Raw genomic sequence first — 22,521 nt, 5'->3', positions numbered from 1 at the left:
TGACATGAACTTAAGTCTGCAAATTTCCTTTGGAGTCTACAAGGGCAGGGATAATCTGCTGTGAAGGAAGCATTTTGTTCTAAACCACTTCTGCCTAGCAGATGGCTTTGGGATGGTTGGGAGGGGGCACTCAAGGTTTTAGGAACAGACTCACAAAGCAAACGCCGTGGATATCGCATTCAGTTGCATGGCCATGGCATTCACAGGGTTGACAAATTCCTCCAAAGAGTATTCCATCCACACGATAATAGCCAGGGAGACAGGACTGCAAAAGAGGGGCGGGTAACACACACCGGTGAAGGCAACCTTGGACATTATCGAAATCAGCATCTTTTTTTATTATTATTTAAAAAATTTTTTAAGTTTATTTATTTATTGAGGGGGAGAGAGAGAGAGAGAAAGAGCGAGCATGAGTGGGGGAGAGGGAGAGAGAGAGGGAGACAGACAATTCCAAGCAGGCTCCACACTGTCAGTGCAGAGCCCCACAAAGGGCTCGAAATCAGGAAACTTCGAGACTGTGACCTGAGCCAAAATCAAGAGCGGACGCTTAACCAACTGAGCCACCCAGGCGCCCCTCATCTTCTTTTCAATACGTTAGAAACATAAATGGCTCCATTTTCTAGAAGTAGAGAAACTTCTCTTTTTCCCCTCAAACTTCTTTGTCGAGGCATCATCGACGTGCCATAAAATGCTCGGTTTTATGGCATTTTAAGGGCACGGTTCAATGAATTTTTTAGTAAACTTCCCAAAGTGTGCAACCGTCACCATATATCTAGCTCCTTATTTATTTTTTGTTATTATTTATTTATTTTTAATTTTTAAATTTAAATTTTTTTTCAACGTTTTTTATTTATTTTTGGGACAGAGAGAGACAGAGCATGAACGGGGGAGGGGCAGAGAGAGAGGGAGACACAGAATCGGAAACAGGCTCCAGGCTCTGAGCCATCAGCCCAGAGCCCGACGCGGGGCTCGAACTCCCGGACCGCGAGATCGTGACCTGGCTGAAGTCGGACGCTTAACCGACTGCGCCACCCAGGCGCCCCATTAAAAAAATGTATATATAATTTATTGTCAGGTTAGCCAACATACAGTGTGCAAGTGTGCTCTTGGTTTTGGGGGTAGAGTCCCGTGATTCATGAGACACCCAGTGCTCATCCCAACAAGTGCCCTCCTCAACACCCACCACCCACTAACCCCTTATTTCTTTTTAAAGGTAGAAGCACACACACCCAAACCTGGTGGGTATACAATGGGTCGGCATGTACTTCAGCGGTATCCCACTGCAATATTATTAGAAATCATGTGGGGCGCCTGGGTGGCTCAGTCAGTTGAGCGTCCGACTTCGGCTCAGGTCATGATCTCACGGTCCGTGAGTTTGAGCCCCGAGTCAGGCTCTGTGCTGACCGCTCAGAGCCTGGAGCCTGTTTCGGATTCTGTGTCTCCCTCTCTCTCTGACCCTCCCCCGTTCATGCTCTGTCTCTCTCTGTCTCAAAAATAAATAAACGTTAAAAATAATTAAAAAAAAAAAAAAAGAAATCATGTAACACTCAGCCACTTAACCAGTGTTTCGATCAAGAGGGCATTTTCCTCTCAACTTGATTTTATTTTCTTCTGCTTATAACTCACTAAATATTACCATCAAAGTCTTCAAGCATAGGTCGGTGTCAAACCGCATCAGTTTAATGGAGCAAGCATTACAGGTGTGCTTTCTGAAGTATCCAGGGCCATCCCCTGCCTGTGAGGAGCTGGGGACCGCCCCGGACACAGTCATCCATGTCATAATTCTCATAATGACCCTGAGAAATACTCTATTTGATAGACATAAAATCTGGAACACAGAACAGTTAGGCACCAGGCCCACTGTGCCAGTGGAGCGAGTAAAGTCGCCACCCAGACCCGTGGCCACAGGGCTGCCCGGGGCCACACCAGACACAAAACATGTTCAGAATGCAGACTGGGGAGTGATGACTTTGGAGGCCAGCATACTCCCGTGGGGCCACGGATGAGGGATGTGGATTTCGTTTTTATTTGTTGTAAAAAGTATTAAAACTGCATTTTCATTATATAAATAATATATACATGCATTCATTCACACTGACCTTGTGAATGTCCTCTAATACCTCCATGCAGCCATACTCCCCTCAAGGGCAATGGGCTAGTCTACAGGTGGGCACCGACTGGGGTGGGGGTCTGTGTGGTCCCTACAGGGCTATCAAGAATTCCATTCCTGGGGGGGCGCCTGGGTGGCGCAGTCGGTTAAGCATCCGACTTCAGCCAGGTCACGATCTCGCGCTCCGTGAGTTCGAGCCCCGCGTCGGGCTCTGGGCTGATGGCTCAGAGCCTGGAGCTTGTTTCCGATTCTGTGTCTCCCTCTCTCTCTGCCCCTCCCCCGTTCATGCTCTGTCTCTCTCTGTCCCCAAAATAAATAAATAAAAAAAAACGTTGAAAAAAAAAAAAAAAAAAAGAATTCCATTCCTGGGGCACCTGGCTGGTGTCTGACTCTTGATCTCAGCTCAGGTCCTGATCTCAAGGTTCGTGAGTTTGAGCCCCACCTTGGGCTCTGTGTGGATGGTGCAGAGCCTGCTTGGGATTTTGTCTCTCCTTCTCTCTGCCCCACCCCAGCTCGTGCTCTCTCTCTGTCTCTCTCAAAATAAATAAATAAACTTAAAAAAAAAAAAAAAAAAGAATTCCATTCCCCACCAATAGCTGCCCGATTCCTTATGTCAGCTTTTGATTAAAGAATTCGTTCTTTTGTCTGACAAAAACACTGAAACATTTGTTTGTTTTTTTTGTTTGTTTGTTTTTTTTAATTTTTTTTTCAACGTTTATTTATTTTTGGGACAGAGAGAGACAGAGCATGAACGGGGGAGGGGCAGAGAGAGAGGGAGACACAGAATCAGAAACAGGCTCCAGGCTCTGAGCCATCAGCCCAGAGCCTGACACGGGGCTCGAACTCACGGACCGCGAGATCATGACCTGGCTGAAGTCGGACGCTTAACCGACTGCGCCACCCAGGCGCCCCAACACTGAAACATTTGTGTTAAGCTTCGTGCACTTGCTTGAGCCATCATCGTAGGCACATCAGTACTTTTCTCTCCAAACCCAGTGGGCTTTTGAGTTCTGCAGCAGCAACTGCTCACTGCTGCCCCCTCTTGGTCTAGCTGGGACAGGCTTTTACTTGATCTGCCCGCTTTCCTATTTCCACATCCCACACTCTATAAGGTAGCCTTAAGGTCATTTACCCGTTAAATATTAACTACACAGGAATTAGGACCTACAGACATTTCCTTGGCCTAAGAATAAATGTTTCAGATCTAAAAAAAAAAAAAAGTTCATTGGATCAAAAAAGAAACAACTCTGCAAAAAATTTAAAATAGCAACAGAAATATTTAATTATTTACATCATGAAGCATGGGCCAGCTTTCTTAACTGCAATGTTTATAATTGATAAACATCCATAAAAATGAATCATAAATACAGTGTTCTCACTTTGTAAAAATGATTGCCAGACAATCACAGCCAATGACAAATGTTCATAATTATAGTCAGTCTTGAACACGGGAGAGGCAGGACCGTGGGGTGGTTAACAGCACAGATGAACTTGAAACCTGATGTGACCACTTCCTAGCTCTTTCCTACAGAAAGAGGTGAGGATAGTGCCAAATACACAGAAAGTTATCAATACTTATGTCCAAATCATTTCAAAATATATTTCAAAGAAAAAAATTTTAACCAACAGATTACTTTTAGTGATGATTCAAGTGCATTTTCTCACCCTTCATTGTGGGATGGAGCTCACCTAAATTAACATAGCTGGGGGCCATAAAAAAGTCTCAAAACGGGCCTGGCTTGTCCAGTGCTTTCTAGATTGCATGCTGGTGATTAGTAAACATTCAGATACAATCAAGTTCAGTCCTCCTTAGAAATGCAAAATATGGCATGCAGTTTTCCAGATGACTAAGGCAAGAGCGTAGACTTAATTCGGAGCATTTCCAGGTGCCCCAGAACCCCCCTCTGCAGGCGGCACCAGATTTCTTTAAACATTGTGTTTGCTAATATTCCTATAGCCTCTAAAAGTCTGAGCCAAACATGGGGTTTCTAAAGTTAAAAACCAAGTGTGGGCCACTGTATTACCTTCAGGGTGCTTTCTTCCCCTTAGGAAAGAACAAAAGGGAGGGGACAGGAAGGGAATAAGAGAAGCCTTACCTCACAGGAGATCCCTGCATAGCCTTGGGGACATTCGCAGTGCTCCACCTCCGTGGCCAGTGCCAGGTCTATAACGTTAGGGCTGGCTGTGTCCAAAGAGACAGAATCCAACCTACCGATAGATAGGGGTCATCACGTGACTTAGATACCCACCTGCAAATGACATCTAACACCTTGAGGAAGGTGGATTCTTAAAAAAAGGCCTGTTCAAGCAAAATGGTGATGTGACTTTTGTAAGTAAAGATTTTCACACCAATATGATTTCTGCAAGCCATCAGTATTCGCTGGAAAGCCTTTGCAACATTTGGTGGAAAGACATGTGATTGCCCAGACAGCTGTGGGAAGGATCTGATGCTGTCCAGTCTGAGCTGAAGTGCTTCAGAAAAACAAATCTATTCAATAATCCTATCTTGAATACAGAGATTGTCCTTAAATGTATAATTCCGTGTTTGCTTTAGCTGTAGCCAATGTTTATACTTAGCCTGGCATTGCCAGAAATTGCCCTTCTAGAAGCAATAAAAAGACTAAGGATGGGAACATTAGCTTAAATAGACAGTAAAATCTAAGACCGTTAACAACGGGAGGGTGAAAACTAGATAGATGCAAGATGGTCCAGCCAATTGTTAACTTGTCAGGAAGTTCTCAGAAAAACACCCTACACGTTTCTGATCCTGACGTCAAGACTATCTCCTTACTGAGACACACATTTGTCATGGACAACTATTCTTACATCTTCCATAAAATTATAGTAATAAAAATATTTTTACAACAGCTGGTTCCATTAGGTGTGCCCTTAAAATAATCAAGTAAAATATGCTTAAAATGCATAATAACAGATAAACACGAGATTAAAATACCTTCACCAAAACCCTTCCCTCTCTTTCAATACCCACCTGTAAAGAGCCATTTTTGCAGAATTATAGTTGGCTCTGATCAGGAGATGTGTCACATTGGCAAGGACAGTCATCAGTTGGTCACGGTCTATCTCCTTTTTGTTATTAAAATCTCGGAAGTTCTCTGGCACAAGTCTGACCACGTTTAAATACTCTTCATAGGGCTGTAATGACAGGCCCTCGGCCTGGGTGCTTAAAGTGAGTCCATTTCCCTAACATTCAAAACAAGAGGAAATATATTTGTAATTCAACTTCACGGCCAAAAAGTAAAAGCAAATTTGTATTCAGCAACATGGCTTTTCATTTGTGCTTAGGTTCTCAGGATAAACATGTAATTGTGTCTATAGCTCTTGGTCCAGAACAATCAGAGGAAAGGTGTTTCAATGTAGCACCCTCAGAGGGAATCAGACTGTAAATCTAAAGACAGGGTCCTTCCCTGGGATCTCAGAAAAGAAACGGCATATATTCACCCACAATTTTCCTCAAAGCAATCAATCTGACACACCTAATCTTTTTTTTGAAACTTTTAAAAAATGTTTTCATTTATATTTGAGAGAGAGAGAGAGAGACAGTGTGTGAGTGGGGGAGGGGCAGAGAGAGATGGAGTCAGAATCCGAAGCCGCCTCCAGACTCTGAGCTGTCAGAACAGAGCCCAACGCGGGGCTCGAACCCACGAGCTGTGAGATCATGACCTGAGCTGACGCTGGACGCTCAACTGACTGAGCCCAGGTGCCCCATGGCACCCATAATCTTTAACTGAAGAGCAAAAGTAGAAAAAGTATGTAAAAATACCTCTAGCTTTCATAAATTGCCATTCACAAAAATGCTTTATGTCACACGGTTCCCACCCCGAGCAGGCTGGACAGGGAGATTTTAGTCATTAAAGGTGCAGGCTAGAATCTGAAGTGGTTTCTTACCTTTGGGAAAACTACCGGGGAGGCTGAGCTGGGCCTTTTGGTGACAGGGGAGGAGAAGAGTGAGGGGACAGGATTAGGGACAGAGGCTGAGAACAAAAATGGCACCGCATCTCCTGTCCCCACACTGCCAGGCGCTGTCACCTAACCATTCATATGGGGGCCAACGTGGCAGGAGGAGACAGAGGGAGTCAAATGGCTGGCAAGGCAGTTCCAACATCAAGACAAACACCTGTCTCCCTTTTAAATGTGAAAAGATGTGTCAGCTTCCAGGATCCAGGGAAGAGCCGCGCGTGCTCCCCTGAGGCAGTTCCGGAAATGGACCCGGAGACACTCAGTCTGGTCGGTTTCCAGATGAGGCAAAGCACTGCCGAATGGCCACCCGGCCAAGCGCTCCTTGCTACTAGAGGTTCCCTTAGCTACTCGGAGTCACAAAACTGTCACCCAACTAAGCCCTTGAGCTCCACAGCAAAGCAGCGTGAGAGCACCTACCTTGATGATGACATCGGTGTGCGACATGAGGTCGCCATCCACTGTCTCCACTGGAATATCATAGGACACTGTGTACTTCAGGAATCCACCGAAAGCAGTCAGCTGAAACACGTAAGCGAGCGTGAACACCAAGGGCAAATCATCACAGCCCCTCAGCAAGAGAAAGTGGTGGCTAGGATCCATCGGGAAACAACCAGGCGACAAGGTGTCCAAGTGGCCACAGTATGTAAGGAGGTTCACATTAAGCCAGTGAAAAGAAAGCATATTATAAGAATATTTTGTTTGATTGATATTACCATAAGGCAGGACATAATTTTTTTAATGTTTATTTTTGAGAGAGAGAGAGAGAGGAGGGAGGGACAGAGAGAGAGGGAGACAGAGGATCTGAAGCTCAACAGCAAAGAGCCTGATGCGGGGCTCGAACTCACGAACCACAAGACCATGACCTGAGCTGTCAGATGCGGAACTGACTGAGCCACCTAGGCGTTTGGATGCAGGATATAATTTAAGTGGACAGAAGAAAGATGTACTCCTTCTTAGAGACCCTAAGGTTAATTAGCATAAATAAACTCCTGTGAATCACACAATAGACATGTATTTCACTTAAATCCTCTAGGATTTAGGAGTTAAATCCATGACAATAACCCCAACATTCTGATCTCACTGCCTGATTGTAGGAGAACAATAAGGAACCTGTCTCATCTGCCAGAAGAAAGACAAAAGCTTTATCTTTCTGGTCATAGCCTCTAATGTAAAGTGGAGATTTTCTTTGCGACAGGTATGTTACAACAATATCATGTTCAGAATCTAGTCTTTGCACCACAGAAGCGGAGAGGCGATCTTAGCAGAAAAAAAGAAATCACTGACTATTGGTAATAAGATCACATAAACAGAGTACATCTTCTAGGATTATAATTTGATGGGGACAAGGAAATCATTTTCAAAATAAGCACCACTTAAACCTAAATCTAAGTAAAACAAAATCTAAAATTAAAATATAACCAACAAATGAAACAGAAGCTTACCAAGCTAAAAAACCTACACTACAATGAAACATACCATTACTTTATTTTTTATTTAAAGAAGAAAAATTTTTTTAATGTTTATTTATTTTTGAGAGACAGAGACGTGGCACAAGTGGGGGAGGGGCAACGAGAGAGGGAGACCCAGAATCCAAAGCAGGCTCCAGGCTCTGAGCTGTCAGCACAGAGCCCGACGCGGGGCTCGAACTCACGAACTGCGAGATCATGACCTGAGCTGAAGTCGGCCGCTCAGCCGACTGAGCCACCCAGGCGCCCCAACATACCATTACTTTAAAACAAACTGAACGCATGGCGAAGGTGAACACGGAGCTCGTGTTACTGAGATGGATTCCACTGAGTATATCCCCAGGTCATCCGAATCTGGGGAGAAGGCTTTATTGGTGAGGAGGAAGGGGACAACAGCCTTGAGGGCAGACTTAAGTCACAGCAACCAAACTTCTGCCTCACGGAACCACCATTTTGCATTTTCTTCAAATGGAAAGTACTCTATCTGTCGCTGACTGTGGATGTTAGGCGAGAGACAGTCTGTCCTGACGCTGAAACCGGCAGTGCCCCAGCCTCACAGCGCAGCCCTCCCTGCCTGAGTACCTCCTACATGCCAGGCTCACTACCGTGCCATGGGGCCAAGGTATGTACAGGGCTAACCAGACAAAGCAGGAATGTGACCGACATTTCACACAGGCCCACGTGATCCAGGGACCCAGAGCAAAGTAGAAAGTCTGTCAGCGGAGGAGGGTACCAGGCTTCTTACAACAGACTGCTTATGACCGATATGGCCGAGTAAAAAGTCCGTCTTTTAATGATGTAATAAAGTCAAGTAAGGATAAGCCAGACCATGTGAGTCAGGCAAGTGTAAGTAAATGCTGTGTAATTTTCTGTCAAACCCTCAAGTGACCATAAGACGACTTAAAGTGCCAAGTTATGTTCTTTCTTAACGTGCCTTGAGATCTTTGTCCGAGCTGTTACTTCCGATGATGGCCCTACCTTATTTCCGAGGTAGGCCTCCGGTGCCGACCAGTAATACTTGGAAGTCAGCCTCTGCGTGGCCACCGTGTTGTTGATGCTAATCTGATGACGCCCACCCAATGCGTCTTGCTGAGATGGGATCTTGCTCGGACTGATCAGGTCGGTGACAAGCCACCCAGACATGTCTTTCACCTTAAAAAAAGATTCAGAATTTAGGAATACGAAATAGAAGTCATCTTAGGTTTCATCCAGAAATCCTCACGGTGAAGAAACAGATCCAGAAAGCTTAGCTAGGGACAGAGCTAACACACTGTGGCCACAGAACCACACGACCCATGACCCTTCTACCTGTCAAAGGGCCGAGAAGACCTGAGAACGAGTCAAACACTCCTCAAATCCAGATCAATTATAGCCAGGTAGGTGAGCAAAACTGTCAAGGCCACGGATATATATCTTAGATTAAAAAAAAAAAATGGCAAAGACCTTAGTAAATGCATTGAACAAAATGTTTTTTGCTAACTCTGATTTCTTCATCATTGCTTCCTGTTTTTTACCAACAAGCTGAAAAGTATATCAGTATAACTTCCAGATCCTATCCTCCCAATTTGTCACCTACAAAGAGAGGACAAGCCATCGCACCAGCATGGTGGCCACAGGGATTCACCTTCATTCTCAGGTACTGACTGAGATTCCCACTCCCTCCCCTATGTGGTTCCCACTCCTCCTAACCTGCCAGTGATGGAGGGGAGGGGAAAGGGAGGGCAAGGAGGGTCAGGGACTAGCAACCCCCAACCCCTCCCTGAAGACCAGTCTCCCGAGATGGGCCATGGGGAGGCAAGGTGGTTCCCATGGATGAGCCCTATGCCCTACAGTCCTCCCTAACCCCCAGCCATCACACTGTCCTCCCAAGGCACCACGTGGCATCCCCCTAGGACTTCCCACTCCCAGAACAACTGAGGCTACCTTTCCTCATAATCCCTATGTCACTCACTGTTGTTCCTACCCTCACCAGGTTCTCTGAACTAGAAAATTCTGCATGAGCCCTTGTCCTGACGTGCTTCCTGGCCCGAGACCAGTGTGGAGCAGATGCGGTGAGATCTGACCCCACAACCGGATACATTTCCCCACAGGAGAAGTTTAAACGTGATACATTCTACGATACCATAATATCCTATTGTTTGCATAGGGAAATGTATGTAGGAACAAACACATGACCAGGAAAGAAACTTTTGTGACACTTTAGTAGTAAGCTGCCTCTGATCTATGCCAATGTCATTCCAAACTGCCGAGAGGGGTATTACAGGGAAAGACAGCCTCCATGCTTTAGAACACAGCTCCCAGACAGCTCATTTGAGATGCTCGCTTCTTAAATCCTGGCTCCGGGAAGGTACCCGCACCTGACTGATGGACCAAGAAAGGCTGTCGCACACATCAGAAACGCCAAAGCAGAAGCACTCCGAGCAGCCCTCGGGGTTTCTCTCCTTCAAGTTATAGAATCCTGGCTTGCAGAGGTCACAATTTTCCCCTTCGACATTTTCCTGCACATTAGAGAAAAGATTAGCTTTGAAACCAGTGTGTTCTAGGTAGATGGAATTAAGTGACATTAACATGACATTAACAAGAAAGGCATTTGGTGATCCAGAGAAACAGGTAAATAAATAGATGCTCAAAGTAAATGTAAAGCCTCATGACGTCATTAATTCCAGGACACATATTTTGAAATAATTACCATTTACTTTTGTAGTCAAGAATGAGGGTCAGGATCTCAGAGCTTGGTCATTATTTTGAAATGGCTTTTTTCGTATTGTTTTGTTTTAAATCTCCCATTTTTGCTAGTCTTTAAAGAATCTTAAAATCTGAAGAGTGCTATATAATTGTCTTATTGATAAATGCTCAAGACTATTTTCAGTCCCTTATAACATGTGCCTAAGACTCTGATTACATAGGAAGAAGCACATAAGATACAATGGGAAGTCCTACAATTATGGTTATCATGAGGAAATAGATATTAATATCAGATAGCAAAAAAAGCTCTACCACCCTGGTACCCAATTAATGTGTTTTTATCACTGTCTAATTCCTTTTTTTTTTACTTTTTTTTTAACGTTTATTCATTTTTGAGAGACAGAGACAGAGTATGAGTGGAAGAGGGGCAGAGAGAGGGAGACACAGAATCTGAAGTAGGCTCCAGGCTCCGAGCTGTCAGCACACAGCCCAATGTGGGGCTTGAACTCATGAACCATGAGATCATGACCTGAGCTGAAGTCAAACACTTAACTGACCGAGCCACCCAGGAACCCCTCCAATCCCTTTTTTTAAAGTTTATTTATTTATTCTGAGAGATAGAGACAGAGAAAGAGTGAAAGAGTGCACCATGAGCAAGCACAAGCAGGGGAGGGCAGAGAGAAGGAGAGAGAGAATTCCAAGCGGGCTCCATGCTGTGTCAGGGCAGAGCCCAACTCAGGGCTCTATCTCACAAACAATGAGATCATGACCTGAGCCAAAATCAAGAAATCGGATGCTTAACTGACTGAGTCACCCAGGTACTCCTGTCCAACTCCTTTTTTAAAATATTTTTTTATTTATTTTGAGACAGAGAGAGAGCGAGAGTGGGGGAGGGGCAGAGAGAGGAACAGAGGGAGAATCCCAATCAGACTCTATACTGTCAGCACAGAGCCGGATGTAGGGCTTGAACTCACAAACTGTGAAATCATGACCTGAGCTGAAACCAAGGGTCAGACGCTTAACTGAGCCACCCAGGCACCCCCCCCCCCCGTCCAATTCCTTTTTAAGAGAAATCTACAATAACGTATCTGCCTTTAATTTATGTTCTTATAAGTTTAGTATTTACCTGGTTCTCCTCTAAACATTAAGCTGGAAAAGGATGTCATACACGAGGTTAATGGCCCAGGCTTCAGAAATGCAGTATTTGGTTTCATCTTGGAAGTCACAGAAATACCTCTGGACTACGTGGCCATTGCCCAGAAGCCACCAAAAAAAAAAAAAAAAAACCCAAACTGGGCGTGCCCATTTAAGTCCAAGGACATGGATGTGACATAACCTCATGCTTGTCAGGAAGGTGCGGGGAAGGAGAGTTCTATTTAAATCTTGCTGCCTTGCTCAAGAACTGATCTTCTGAGCCTGTGGAATGTGTTCCTTTCTTGCACACCTCAAAGGAAACTCAGGGTCACCTTCAACCCCCGCACATACCTTGCAGAGACAGGGCTCTGAGCATGGGTCCTCATTCACACTGCCAGCCCGGCTACACTCACAGCGGACACAGGCTGGGTAAGCCTTATAACCAAATTGGCAGTGATCACATTTTTCTCCTGCGTAGCCTTCCTTGCATGGACATTGACCTGGCCACTTCCCTGGGAAGAAAAGGATAGTGATGGCCCATCAGGAGGGTAAAAAGTAAAGTAGGGGTTGGCAAACTATTTCTGTAAAGGGCCAGACACGAAATATTCCAAACTTTTTGACCAAAGGATTGCTGTTGCAATTACCCAACTCTGCCATGACTGTTCCTTTTTTTTTTTAACGTTTATTTATTTTTGAGACAGAAAGAGACAGAGCATGAATGGGGGAGGGGCAGAGAGAGAGGGAGACACAGAATCCGAAACAGGCTCCAGGCTCTGAGCTGTCAGCACAGAGCCCGACGCGGGGCTCGAACTCACGGACCGTGAGATCCTGACCTGAGCCGAAGTCGGACGCTTAACTGACCGAGCCACCCAGGTGCCCCTCTGCCATGACTGTTTCAAAGCAGCCATGCATAATACATAAACAGATGGGCATCGCTCTGTTCCAATAAAACTTTATATACAAAAACAGGCAGTGTGCCAGCTACGGCACTTGGACCATAGTTTGTCAACCCATGGTTTAAAAAAAGAAAACAGAGATGAGAAACAGAGGCTAGTGAGAAGGTAAAACGGTGCCATGACTTTGGAAAACAGTTCGGTACGTCTTCAAAATATTAAGCAGGGAGTTACTCTATGACCCAGCAATTCCACTCCTAACCTTTTACCTAAGAAAAATGAAAACATACATCCACAAAGAAGTTACACAGGGATGTTTGTAGCAGCATTATTCCTAATAACCAGAAAGTGGAAACAAAGGAAATACTCATCAACTGATGAATGGATATATAAAATGCGGTATATAAATGCAATGGAGTGGTATTCAGAAAAGAAAAGGACTAAAGTATGATAGATGCTACAACACGGATAAACCTTGAAAACATTATGCTAAGAAGCCAGTTTCAAAAGACCATATATTGTATGGTTCTATTTATATGAAATGTCCAGAATAAGCAAATCTACAGAGAGAAAGTAGATTAGCAGTTGCCTAGGGCTGCGGTGGAGGGTGTGGAGGGAAATGGGGAATGATTACCAACAGGTAACGGCGATGAAAATGGTCTAATATTAGGCTGCCTTGACGGTTGTAATCATGAATATACCGAACCCACACTTTAAATGGGTGAATTGTATGCTAGTGAAGTGTATCACAATACAGCGTTTTGTTTTGTTTTGTTTTGTTTTGTTTTGTTTTGTTTTGTTTTGTTTTGAAAGCACAAGACAAATGGCAAAGGGCAGTGAGCAGTATCTCTGCTTTAAGGCCAGCTTTGAAACTTTCTAGTTGTGTAACCTCAGCCAAGTTTATTAACTGCTTTGCGCTAGTTTCCTTGCTTATAAAATGCGTTAAATAATTTCTGCTATGGTTGAATGCTTAAATGATACATTTTTTAAAATGAACCCAATCAAGGGTAATTGTCGCTACAATCAACATCACCCTCATTAGCATTAGGTTCCCATCACCAGTCACATGTAGGGATTAATTCAGTTCTGTAAATTACCCTCCACATTTCGGGCCCCACAGTTGGCACAACCTTCCCTGTGGATCGATATCCATTTTAACTGCTAGTGACTGAGAATTGGATAAGGTCACAGAAATCTTTGAAAAATGCAACCTTTTCAGGAGATTCTGGTATTCTCAAGTCCTTTGCCAGTGTTTGAAACAGAAAGAACACTGACATTTGCAAAGTTAGCAGGAGAATTTGTTTGCTCTGCCAGATGATGTATGCAAAAGCCTTGTGAGTGTCTTCTAAGGACTAAATAGAGGCATTGCTATTTACTGTGTTCCCATTTGGCTTTAAACTGAGCCTTATTTCTTCTCTCATCAAACGCGCAATTATCTGCTCAAATGTCATTTCATCACCCAGCGTTGCCCCCTTTACACCTCATCCTCCTCCAATCATGATTCCTAATTTTGCTTTATGCCCATAGCATTCATCCCTACCTGGAGTTACATTACGCATGTACTTGTTTGTCTACCTGTGAGCAGGAATTTTGATCATCATGTTCAAGTACATATTCCTGGGTTCTAAAAACATCGCCTGACACATAGTAAGTGCTTCATAAGTGTTTTGTGAACAGAATAATTGATAGAGGATCATATCATCCAATTGCTATCCAAAGGTAACAGTTCCACCAGGTACAAATCTCACACACACACACACACACACACACACACACACACACACACAATCAATTCAAGCACAAAAACGAATCAAGTACTTACCTTTGTGTAAGCCAGATTGAGGCTTATCCTTAATACAGACAGAACTGAGGGACCCAAAAGGGTCACAGTCACAGGGACGACAAGGGTTGTCATCATAAGGCGATACCTGAAAGGCAGAGTTTGTCCTGGATTATCTCACTAAAAACAATAGCGATATTAGCAATAATAACAATACCAATGACAAGGGATCGCCTTTTTATTCAAGATGTGACGATCATAATGATTTTGTGTACCCAGGGAGGGTGTGTCTCAGGAAAATAAGGTGAGCTCAAGCCAGAAAGCCCCAAACAGTTTTGCAATGGGACAGGAGCTAGTATCATTAGTGGAGTGTCATCCTTTCCCATGACCACGGCTACGCGGCTGCCCATGCTCCGCTCTCTCTCTCACAGCCATACAGGAGCATCACCCAGACCAGACCGCCACAGGGAGCCAGGTCGTAGCTGCCTATCAAGTCAACCAGGGAGGCACAGGCAAGATACAGCTGTGATAGTTCTTGGCTGACTCCACATTCACAGTTAGTGTTACAAAACCAAGATCACACAGCCAGTAGCACCCCCGCCCCCAGCCGATCCAAGTTAAATAACAAGTGACCATCCTACTCTGAGCAAGAGAACAGGACAGATCGAGTAGGAAGCTGATATCTGAAAAATGCTACTGGCATAAAAAGAATATAAATGAAACATCCCAAAAGGAAGTGAGTTTCCAATACTGAAGACGACACTTGGTGAAGTCTCTCTTCCACCTTGACAAGGCAGCAAAATTCAGCTATGGCGAAGAAACACTCTTACGTCGTGTGGTCTGTAATATCCATCGATACAGGTTTCACAGTTGATTCCCATGGTGTTCTGCAGGCAGCTGATGCACACCCCGCCTCCTCTGAACTGTCCCGCGGTATTCAAGCTTCTCCTCTGATTTGCAACATTTCCATCATAGTAACAGTCTTGGGCTTTATTGTGACAATTACACTCTAGGAGAATTTTAACATCTCAATTCATATATTTATTATGTCTTATATAAAGAAAACCCTTCCCTCCCTAAGTTTCCATGACTGCAAATTAAATTAAAATTCCAGAATAGGTCATTTTAATAGGATATGGGAAATCTTATGGAGGACAATGGAAGTAGCTGTCAACACTATAAACATGCACACCCACCGGACCCCTCACCCTATCTCCCGGGATCGTATCCTGCGGAAGTACTTGGCGCTTACGAATGACATATATAGGGCTAATTGCTGCACCACTATTGGTGTTAACAAAAGACTGGTAACACCCAAACTATTCATGGACAGGTAGCTATTTTAATTATGTTGCATCTATTTAATGGAATTCAGTGTTCCTGTTTTTAAAAACAGCATTGATAGCAAACAAATGTGATGTTCCGAGAGTGGAGGTGGGTGGGGGGGACGGGTGAAATAGGTGAAGGGGATTAAGAGCTCACTCATCATGATGAGCACTGAGTAATGTGTAGAATTGTGAATCACTATATTGTACACCTGAAACTAACATAACGCTGTACGTTAACGCTGTAATTACACTAGAATTAAAATAAAATAAAATTTATAAATGAGAACAGCATTTCATATTGCATGTATTGTTAAATAGAAAAGCGATGTGGAGAATGGCATGCGTCGCATGTCAGGTTCTGCATCCACACTAGGTTGGGGGTAGGAATATGTTGATGTAGGCTTTATTTGCATAAAAATTCCAGGAAGAACACAGTAGGAAATAGTAAAAAGTAGGACGGATGGGGCGCCTGGGTGGCTCGGTCTGTTAAGCGTCCGACTTCAGCTCAGGTTATGATCTCACAGCTCGTGAGTTCAAGCCCCACATCAGGCTCTGTGCTGACAGCTCAGAGCCTGGAGCCTGCTTGGAATTCTGTGTGTGTGTCTCTCTCTCTGCCCCTCCCCTGCTCATGCTCTGTCTGTCTCTCTCTCTCAAGAATAAATAAACATTAAAAAATTTTTTTTAAGTGGGAAGGTTGGAGATGGGGTGGAAGTAATACTTTCCACCACATATTTGTGTATATTGGTAGATGTTGGAACCGTGTGAATAAATTGCCTATTTAAAAATTAAACCCAAGGGGCGCCTGGGTGGCGCAGTCGGTTAAGCGTCCGACATCAGCCAGGTCACGATCTCGCGGTCCGTGAGTTCGAGCCCCGCGTCAGGCTCTGGGCTGATGGCTCAGAGCCTGGAGCCTGTTTCCGATTCTGTGTCTCCCTCTCTCTCTGCCCCTCCCCCGTTCATGCTCTGTCTCTCTCTGTCCCAAAAATAAATAAACGTTGAAAAAAAAAAAATTAAAAATTAAACCCAAAATGGAGTGCCTGGGTGGCTCAGTCGGTTGGGCGTCCGACTTCGGCTCAGGTCATGATCTCGCGGCTTGTGGGTTCGAGCCCCGCGTCGGGCTCTGTGCTAACTGCTCAGAGCCTGGAGCCTGTTTCAGATTCTGTGTCTCCCTCTCTCTCTGCCCCTCCCCCGTTCATGCTCTGTCTCTCTGTCCCAAAAATAAATAAACGTTAAAAAAATTAAAATTAAAATTAAACCCAAATTAAGGGCCATCTGGGTGGCTCCATCAGTTAAGAGTCTGACTTCGGCTCAGGTCATGATCTCATGGTTCACGAGTTTGAGTCCCACATCGGGCTTTCTGCTCTCAGCACAGAGCCCACTCTAGATCCTCTGTTCCCTTCTCTCTCTCTGCCCCTCCCCCACTCACACTGTCTCTTTCTCAAAAATAAATAAACATTAAAAAAATTAAACCCAAATTAATAAAGAATAAATTAATATATGGGAAGGGGAACTTTAGATAAAACAGCAAATCCCAAAAGATACACGTAGGCCTTAACACTCAGTTGTATTAAGGTAATATGTAGCTTTGGGAACTATTTGAAGATTTCAGGAAAGGGGTTATGTACTAATTACAAATGTCAGGTCATCATAAAGTTATTAAGCATATTAAGCATATAAGCATAAAGCATATTGAGAAGGAAAACAGGGGCGCCTGGGTGGCTCAGTCGGTTAAGCGTCCGACTTCGGCTCAGGTCATGATCTCACGGTCCATGAGTTCGAGCCCCGCGTCGGGCTCTGTGCTTACAGCTCAGAGCCTGGAGCCTGTTTCAGATTCTGTGTCTCCCTCTCTCTGACCCTCCCCCATTCATGCTCTGTCTCTCTCTGTCTCAAAAATAAATAAACGTTGAAAAAAAAATTTAAAAAAAAAAGAAGGAAAACAACGACATTCTTCCAATCCTCAGTGGACTTACTTTCACACGTGTTACCAGAAGAAATGGTGCCGGGCCGCCACGGCTGCTGGTGGTATCCCGGACAACACCTATTGCAGCTCTCTCCACAGGTGTTATGTTCACACTGACACTGAAGCTTCTAGAAACAGGGAATACAAAACTGCACCTGAAAATCAACCTGTATATTTTTAACTTTATTTTACAAAGAACTTACCACCGTCAAACATGTAGCATGACGGTACACGAGAGGACATGTGGCTAGATCAGAGCATAGTGGCATCTGATTTTTAGAGAAAAATGTACACCCATGGCCTGGTGACAAACAGAAGCGAGGAGGGATACAAAGCTAAAAATAAAATGGGTCCACGAACACAAAGTTTTCAGAGTAAGATGCACTGATGTTAAGGGTTTATAAGTTCCTATTAATAATTATCTTGATCTTCATAGTTTTCATCCTCAAAAGAGGATAATCCTATTCAAGAGTCAGAGAATTACAGAGTGGGGATGGGGAGGGTGTAACAAGTCATTTCATATGCGTTGTTGAAGAGAAGACAGGGTGTCAAATTATTCACTTAGTATTATGCTAACATGGGCAAACTTGATTTTCCCTTGAAAAATCACAAAATGGAAGAGGGAGAAAATGGGGGAGGGAAGCCATTCTTTTAAAAAATATAAGCATAATTTATAACTGTAATGGCTTTTTGCTTGACAGTCTTATAGAGAGAAGAGCTTCAAAATTCATAAGGCCACTGAATTGTATACTTGTAAATGGTTAAAATGGTAAATTGTATGTTAAGTATATTTTACCACACACAAAAAAATTCCTAGCAAATACTTAATTAGAAGTACATCTTCCAAACAAAAGATAAATAAAATAAATAAAAGGCATCCAAATTGGAAAGGAAGAAGTAAAGTTCTCACTATTTGCAGGTAACCTGATACCGTATATGGAAAGCCCTAAAAACGCCACCAAAAAAACACTAGAACTGATCAATGAATTCATTAAAGTCACAGGATACAAAATCAATGTACAGAAATCTGTTGCATTGCTATACACTAATAATGAAGCAGCCGAAAGGGAAATTAAGAAAACAATCCCACTGGGGCACCTGGGTGGTTCAGCAGGTTAAATGTCTGACTCTTGATTTCAGCTCAAATCATAATCTCATGGTTCGTGGAATCGAGTCCTACTTTGGGCTCTGCACTGACAGAGTGGAGCCTGCTTGGGATTCTCTCTCCCTCTCTCTCTGCCCCTCCCCCACTCATGTGTTTTCTCTCTCTCTCTGTCTCTCTCTCTCTCTCTCTAAGTAAATAAACATTAAAAAAAAGAAAATGATCCCATTTACAACTTCACCAAAAACAATAAATTATCTAGGAATAAGCTCAACCAAAGAGGTGAAAGAACTGTCCTCTGAAAACTATAAAATACTGATGAAACAAATTCAAGATGATGCAAAATAATGGAAGGAAATTCCATGCTCATGGATTGGAAGAACAATTAGTATCAAAATGTCTATACTATCTAAAGAAATTTGGGTAGATTTAACACAATCCCTATCAAAATACCAACAGAATTTTTCATAGAATTACAACAAATAATTCTACAATTTGTATGGAACCACACAAGACCTCAAACAGTCAAAGCAGTCTTGAAAATGAAAAACAAAACTGGAGGTATCACAATTCCAGATTTCAAGTTACATTGTAAAGTGATAGTAATTAAAACAGTATGGTACTGATATGAAAAATACACACAGAGATCAATGGAGTAGACTTAAAAACCAAGAAATAAACCCACAGTTATTTGGTAAATTAATCTTTGACAAAGGAGGAATGAATATACAATAAGAAAAAGACAGTATCTTCAACAAATGGTGTTGGGAAAAGCTACATGCAAAAGAATAAAACTGGACCACTTTCTTACACCATACTTATAAACTCAAAATAGATTAAAGACCTAAATGTGAGACCTAGAACCATAAAAATCCTTGAAGAGAGCACAGGCAGTAATTTCTCTGACATGTCTCCTGGGGCAAGGGAAATAAAAGCAAAAATAAACTATTGGGACTAAATCAAAATAAAGTTTCTGCACAGTGAAGGAAACAAACAACAAAACTAAAAGGCAACCTATTGAATGGGAGAAAATATGTACAAATGACATATGCGATAAAGGGTTAGTATCCAAAATATATAAAGACTAATACCACTAACACCTGAAAAACAAATAATCCAATTTAAAAATGGGCAGAAAACATGAACAGACATTTTTCCAAAGAAGAAATCCGGATGGCCAACAGACACATGAAAAGATGCTCCACATCACTCATCATCAGGGAAATGCAAATCAAAACTACAATGAGATATCATCCCACACCTGTCAGAATGGCTAAAATGAATAACACAAGTAACAACAGGTGTTGGGGCGCCCGGGTAGCTCAACTGGTTAAGCATCCGACTTCAACTCAGGTCATGATCTCATGGTTCACGAGCTAGAGCCCTGTGTAGGGTTCTGTGTTGATAGCTCAGAGCCTGGAGCCTGCTTCAGATTTTGTGCCTCCTTCTCTCTCTGCCCCTCTGCCCCTTGTGCTCTGTTTCTTTCTCTCTTTCTCTCTCTCAAAAATAAAGAAACATTTTGTAAAAACCCAACAGGTGTTTGTGAGGATGTGGAGAAAAAGGAACCCTCTTGCACTGTTGGTGGGAGTGCAAACTGGTGCAGCCACTGTGGAAAACAGTATGGAATTTCCTCGAAAAGTTAAAAATAGAACTACCCTATGACCCAGTAATTGCACTACTGGGGATTTAGCCCCCAAAAACAAAAACACTAATTCAAAAGGACATGTGTACCCCTGTGTTTACAGCAGCATTATTTACAAAAGCCAAACTATGGAAACAGCCAAGTGTCTATTGATAGATGAATGAATAAAGAAGATATGGTGTATATATACACATTGCATATATATATATGGAATATATATATATAATGGAATATATTTGCATATATATTTGCATATATATATTGCATATATATATATGGAATATATTTGCATATATATTGCATATATATATGGAATATATATATAATGGAATATTATTATGCCATAAAAAAGAAGGAAATCTTGCTATTTGCAACAACATGGATAGATCTAGAGAGTATAATGCTAAGTGAAATAAGACAGCCAGAAGAAGACAAATACCATATAATCTCGCTTATAGGTAGAATTTCAGAAACAAAACAAATAAGCAAAGGGAATAAAAGAGAGAGACAAACCAAGAATCAGACCCTTAATTATAGAGAATGAACTGATGGTTATCAGAGGGGAGGTGGGTGGGGTATAACAGGATGGGTGAAATAATTGAAAGAGAATAAAGAGTACACTCATCATGATGGGAAAAAAAAAAAACCACTGCTTTGTGCTGGACATAGAGGAAAACAAACAAACAAAAAAGAAATATATCCTCCAAACAAAGTGAAATAAAGTTGTGCAAAAAAATTAAACCAGTTAAATTATCTGAAAAATCTTTTTTTGCCATGTGATTTTACACCTTTGGACATCTGACTTGAATAAAAAATACAGTAAGGCAAATATTATAGCTATAACTTCTATTTGGAAGTTTTACTACACTGTAAAATACTAGAACTCACCTTTGTAGTTTCATCCCATGGGCAGCTACTGGCATGGCCATAACAAATACACATTCCGCCAACAGAAATGTCTTTGATTGAATAGTAATACTAAGGAAAACGAAAGCGACAAACAAAAGTTAAGGCCTTTTCTGTTTCAGTTAAAAGAAAATGTTGGGCTCACCAACAAATAGCTCAGTTGTTATCAGTAACCTAAAAAAATAATTAGATATACATTTTAAATTATATTTCATGTACAAAGAATCCTTGTGTTCAAGTTAAGCAAATAACGTTCAAATGAGTTCATCAACAAAAACCAAAGGCGTCTAAAAGAAATTCTTATACCAAGAAATTCTTATAACTGCACCTCATACCAGTCAGTCATATTCAAAACTCATACCACTGAAAACCCTAAGAAACATTGCTACGTTGAATACAGCACCATATAACTGAATATAGTACTTGACACAAAGCATAATAACTCATGACCAAGTAGGATTTTCCCCCAAAATGCCACATTAGTTCAACACACAAAAATCAGTAAATTTAAATCACCATCTTAATAGACTAAAGGAGAAAAAAAATCATTTGATCGTTTCAAATAGATTCACAAAAAGCATTTTACAGAATTTAACATCGTTCATTAAAAAAATTTGGCAAGCCAGTAGAAGAGAATCTCCTCAACCTAATAAAGGGAATCCAGGAACAACCAAGAGCCTGCAGTGAAAGATTAAGTGGTTTCTTCTTACAATCTGCTCTCACCATTTCCATTCCACATCTATGGGAGGTGCCAGCCAGTTCAATAATGCAAGAAAAAGAACTCAAAAGTGTAAAGAATGTACAGTAACACCCAACACTCATTATTTGTAGAAGATATTATTGTGTACTTAGGAAAAAAATCTAAAACAAAACAAAAAAAAAACTACTAGAAATAATATGTGACTTTAGCAATGTCTTAATATGAAAATTAACAAAAATGGACTGTATTTCTATACACTAGCGATGAACAAATGGAAAATAAAATTCAGAAAGCCATCTATGAAGACTAACATGCAAAAATGTGTAATTCTTAAGAATAAATTGAATAATAGATGTACAAATAAACAAATAATAAAACATTGCCGAGAGGAACTACAGAAGACCTAGATAAGTGGACAGTTATAACATGTTTACGGATCAGACGATCCAAAATTGTCAAAATGTCTTCCAAAATCCTTCCCAAACTCATTTATGAAACCAGTGAAATCCCAATGAAAATCTTAGCAGGATTTCTTTTGACAATAATGAACAAACTGATTCCAAAATTTACAAGGAAACACAGTCAACCTAGGATAGCCAAAAATATTAAAAAAATAATTCACTAGGGCTATTATAGTACCTGACTTCAAGACTGACTCTAAAAAACTATGGAAAGAAAGTTTATTATTAGCCTAAAGACAGACAAATAGATCAATAAGCCAGCATGGAGTGCAGATATAGAAGTAGACAATAGTAAAGTCAAATAATTTTCAACAAGGCACCAAAACAATTTAATGGAGGAAAGTATTTTCAACAAATGGTGCTGGAATAATTGTAT

The 22,521-nt window shown here is 42.0% G+C and overlaps 1 protein-coding gene across 3 annotated transcripts in view; it reads right to left on the bottom strand.

Moving 5' to 3' along the window:
• Positions 1–22,521, bottom strand: part of LAMA1 (laminin subunit alpha 1) — a 168,978-nt gene that overhangs the window by 86,011 nt on the left and 60,446 nt on the right. For all 3 annotated transcript variants that reach the window (XM_086682493.1, XM_086682494.1, XM_086682495.1), the window contains exons 6-16: positions 20,967–21,056; positions 17,345–17,462; positions 14,877–15,055; positions 14,089–14,194; positions 11,725–11,885; positions 9,912–10,052; positions 8,533–8,706; positions 6,506–6,607; positions 5,100–5,311; positions 4,207–4,318; positions 155–265 (exon numbers count right to left, since the gene is read on the bottom strand). In XM_086682493.1, coding sequence (XP_086538619.1) covers positions 155–265; positions 4,207–4,318; positions 5,100–5,311; positions 6,506–6,607; positions 8,533–8,706; positions 9,912–10,052; positions 11,725–11,885; positions 14,089–14,194; positions 14,877–15,055; positions 17,345–17,462; positions 20,967–21,056 — 1,506 coding nt within the window. The remainder of the gene's footprint in view (positions 1–154; positions 266–4,206; positions 4,319–5,099; positions 5,312–6,505; positions 6,608–8,532; positions 8,707–9,911; positions 10,053–11,724; positions 11,886–14,088; positions 14,195–14,876; positions 15,056–17,344; positions 17,463–20,966; positions 21,057–22,521) is intronic.

Source organism: Puma concolor, chromosome D3, assembly GCF_028749965.1.
Source record: "Puma concolor isolate L17-30 chromosome D3, mPumCon1.1.hap2, whole genome shotgun sequence".
NCBI classification, from domain to species: Eukaryota; Metazoa; Chordata; class Mammalia; order Carnivora; family Felidae; genus Puma; species Puma concolor.
Note: the sequence above shows the minus strand (reverse complement) of the source record. Positions and strands in the feature narration are given on the sequence as shown.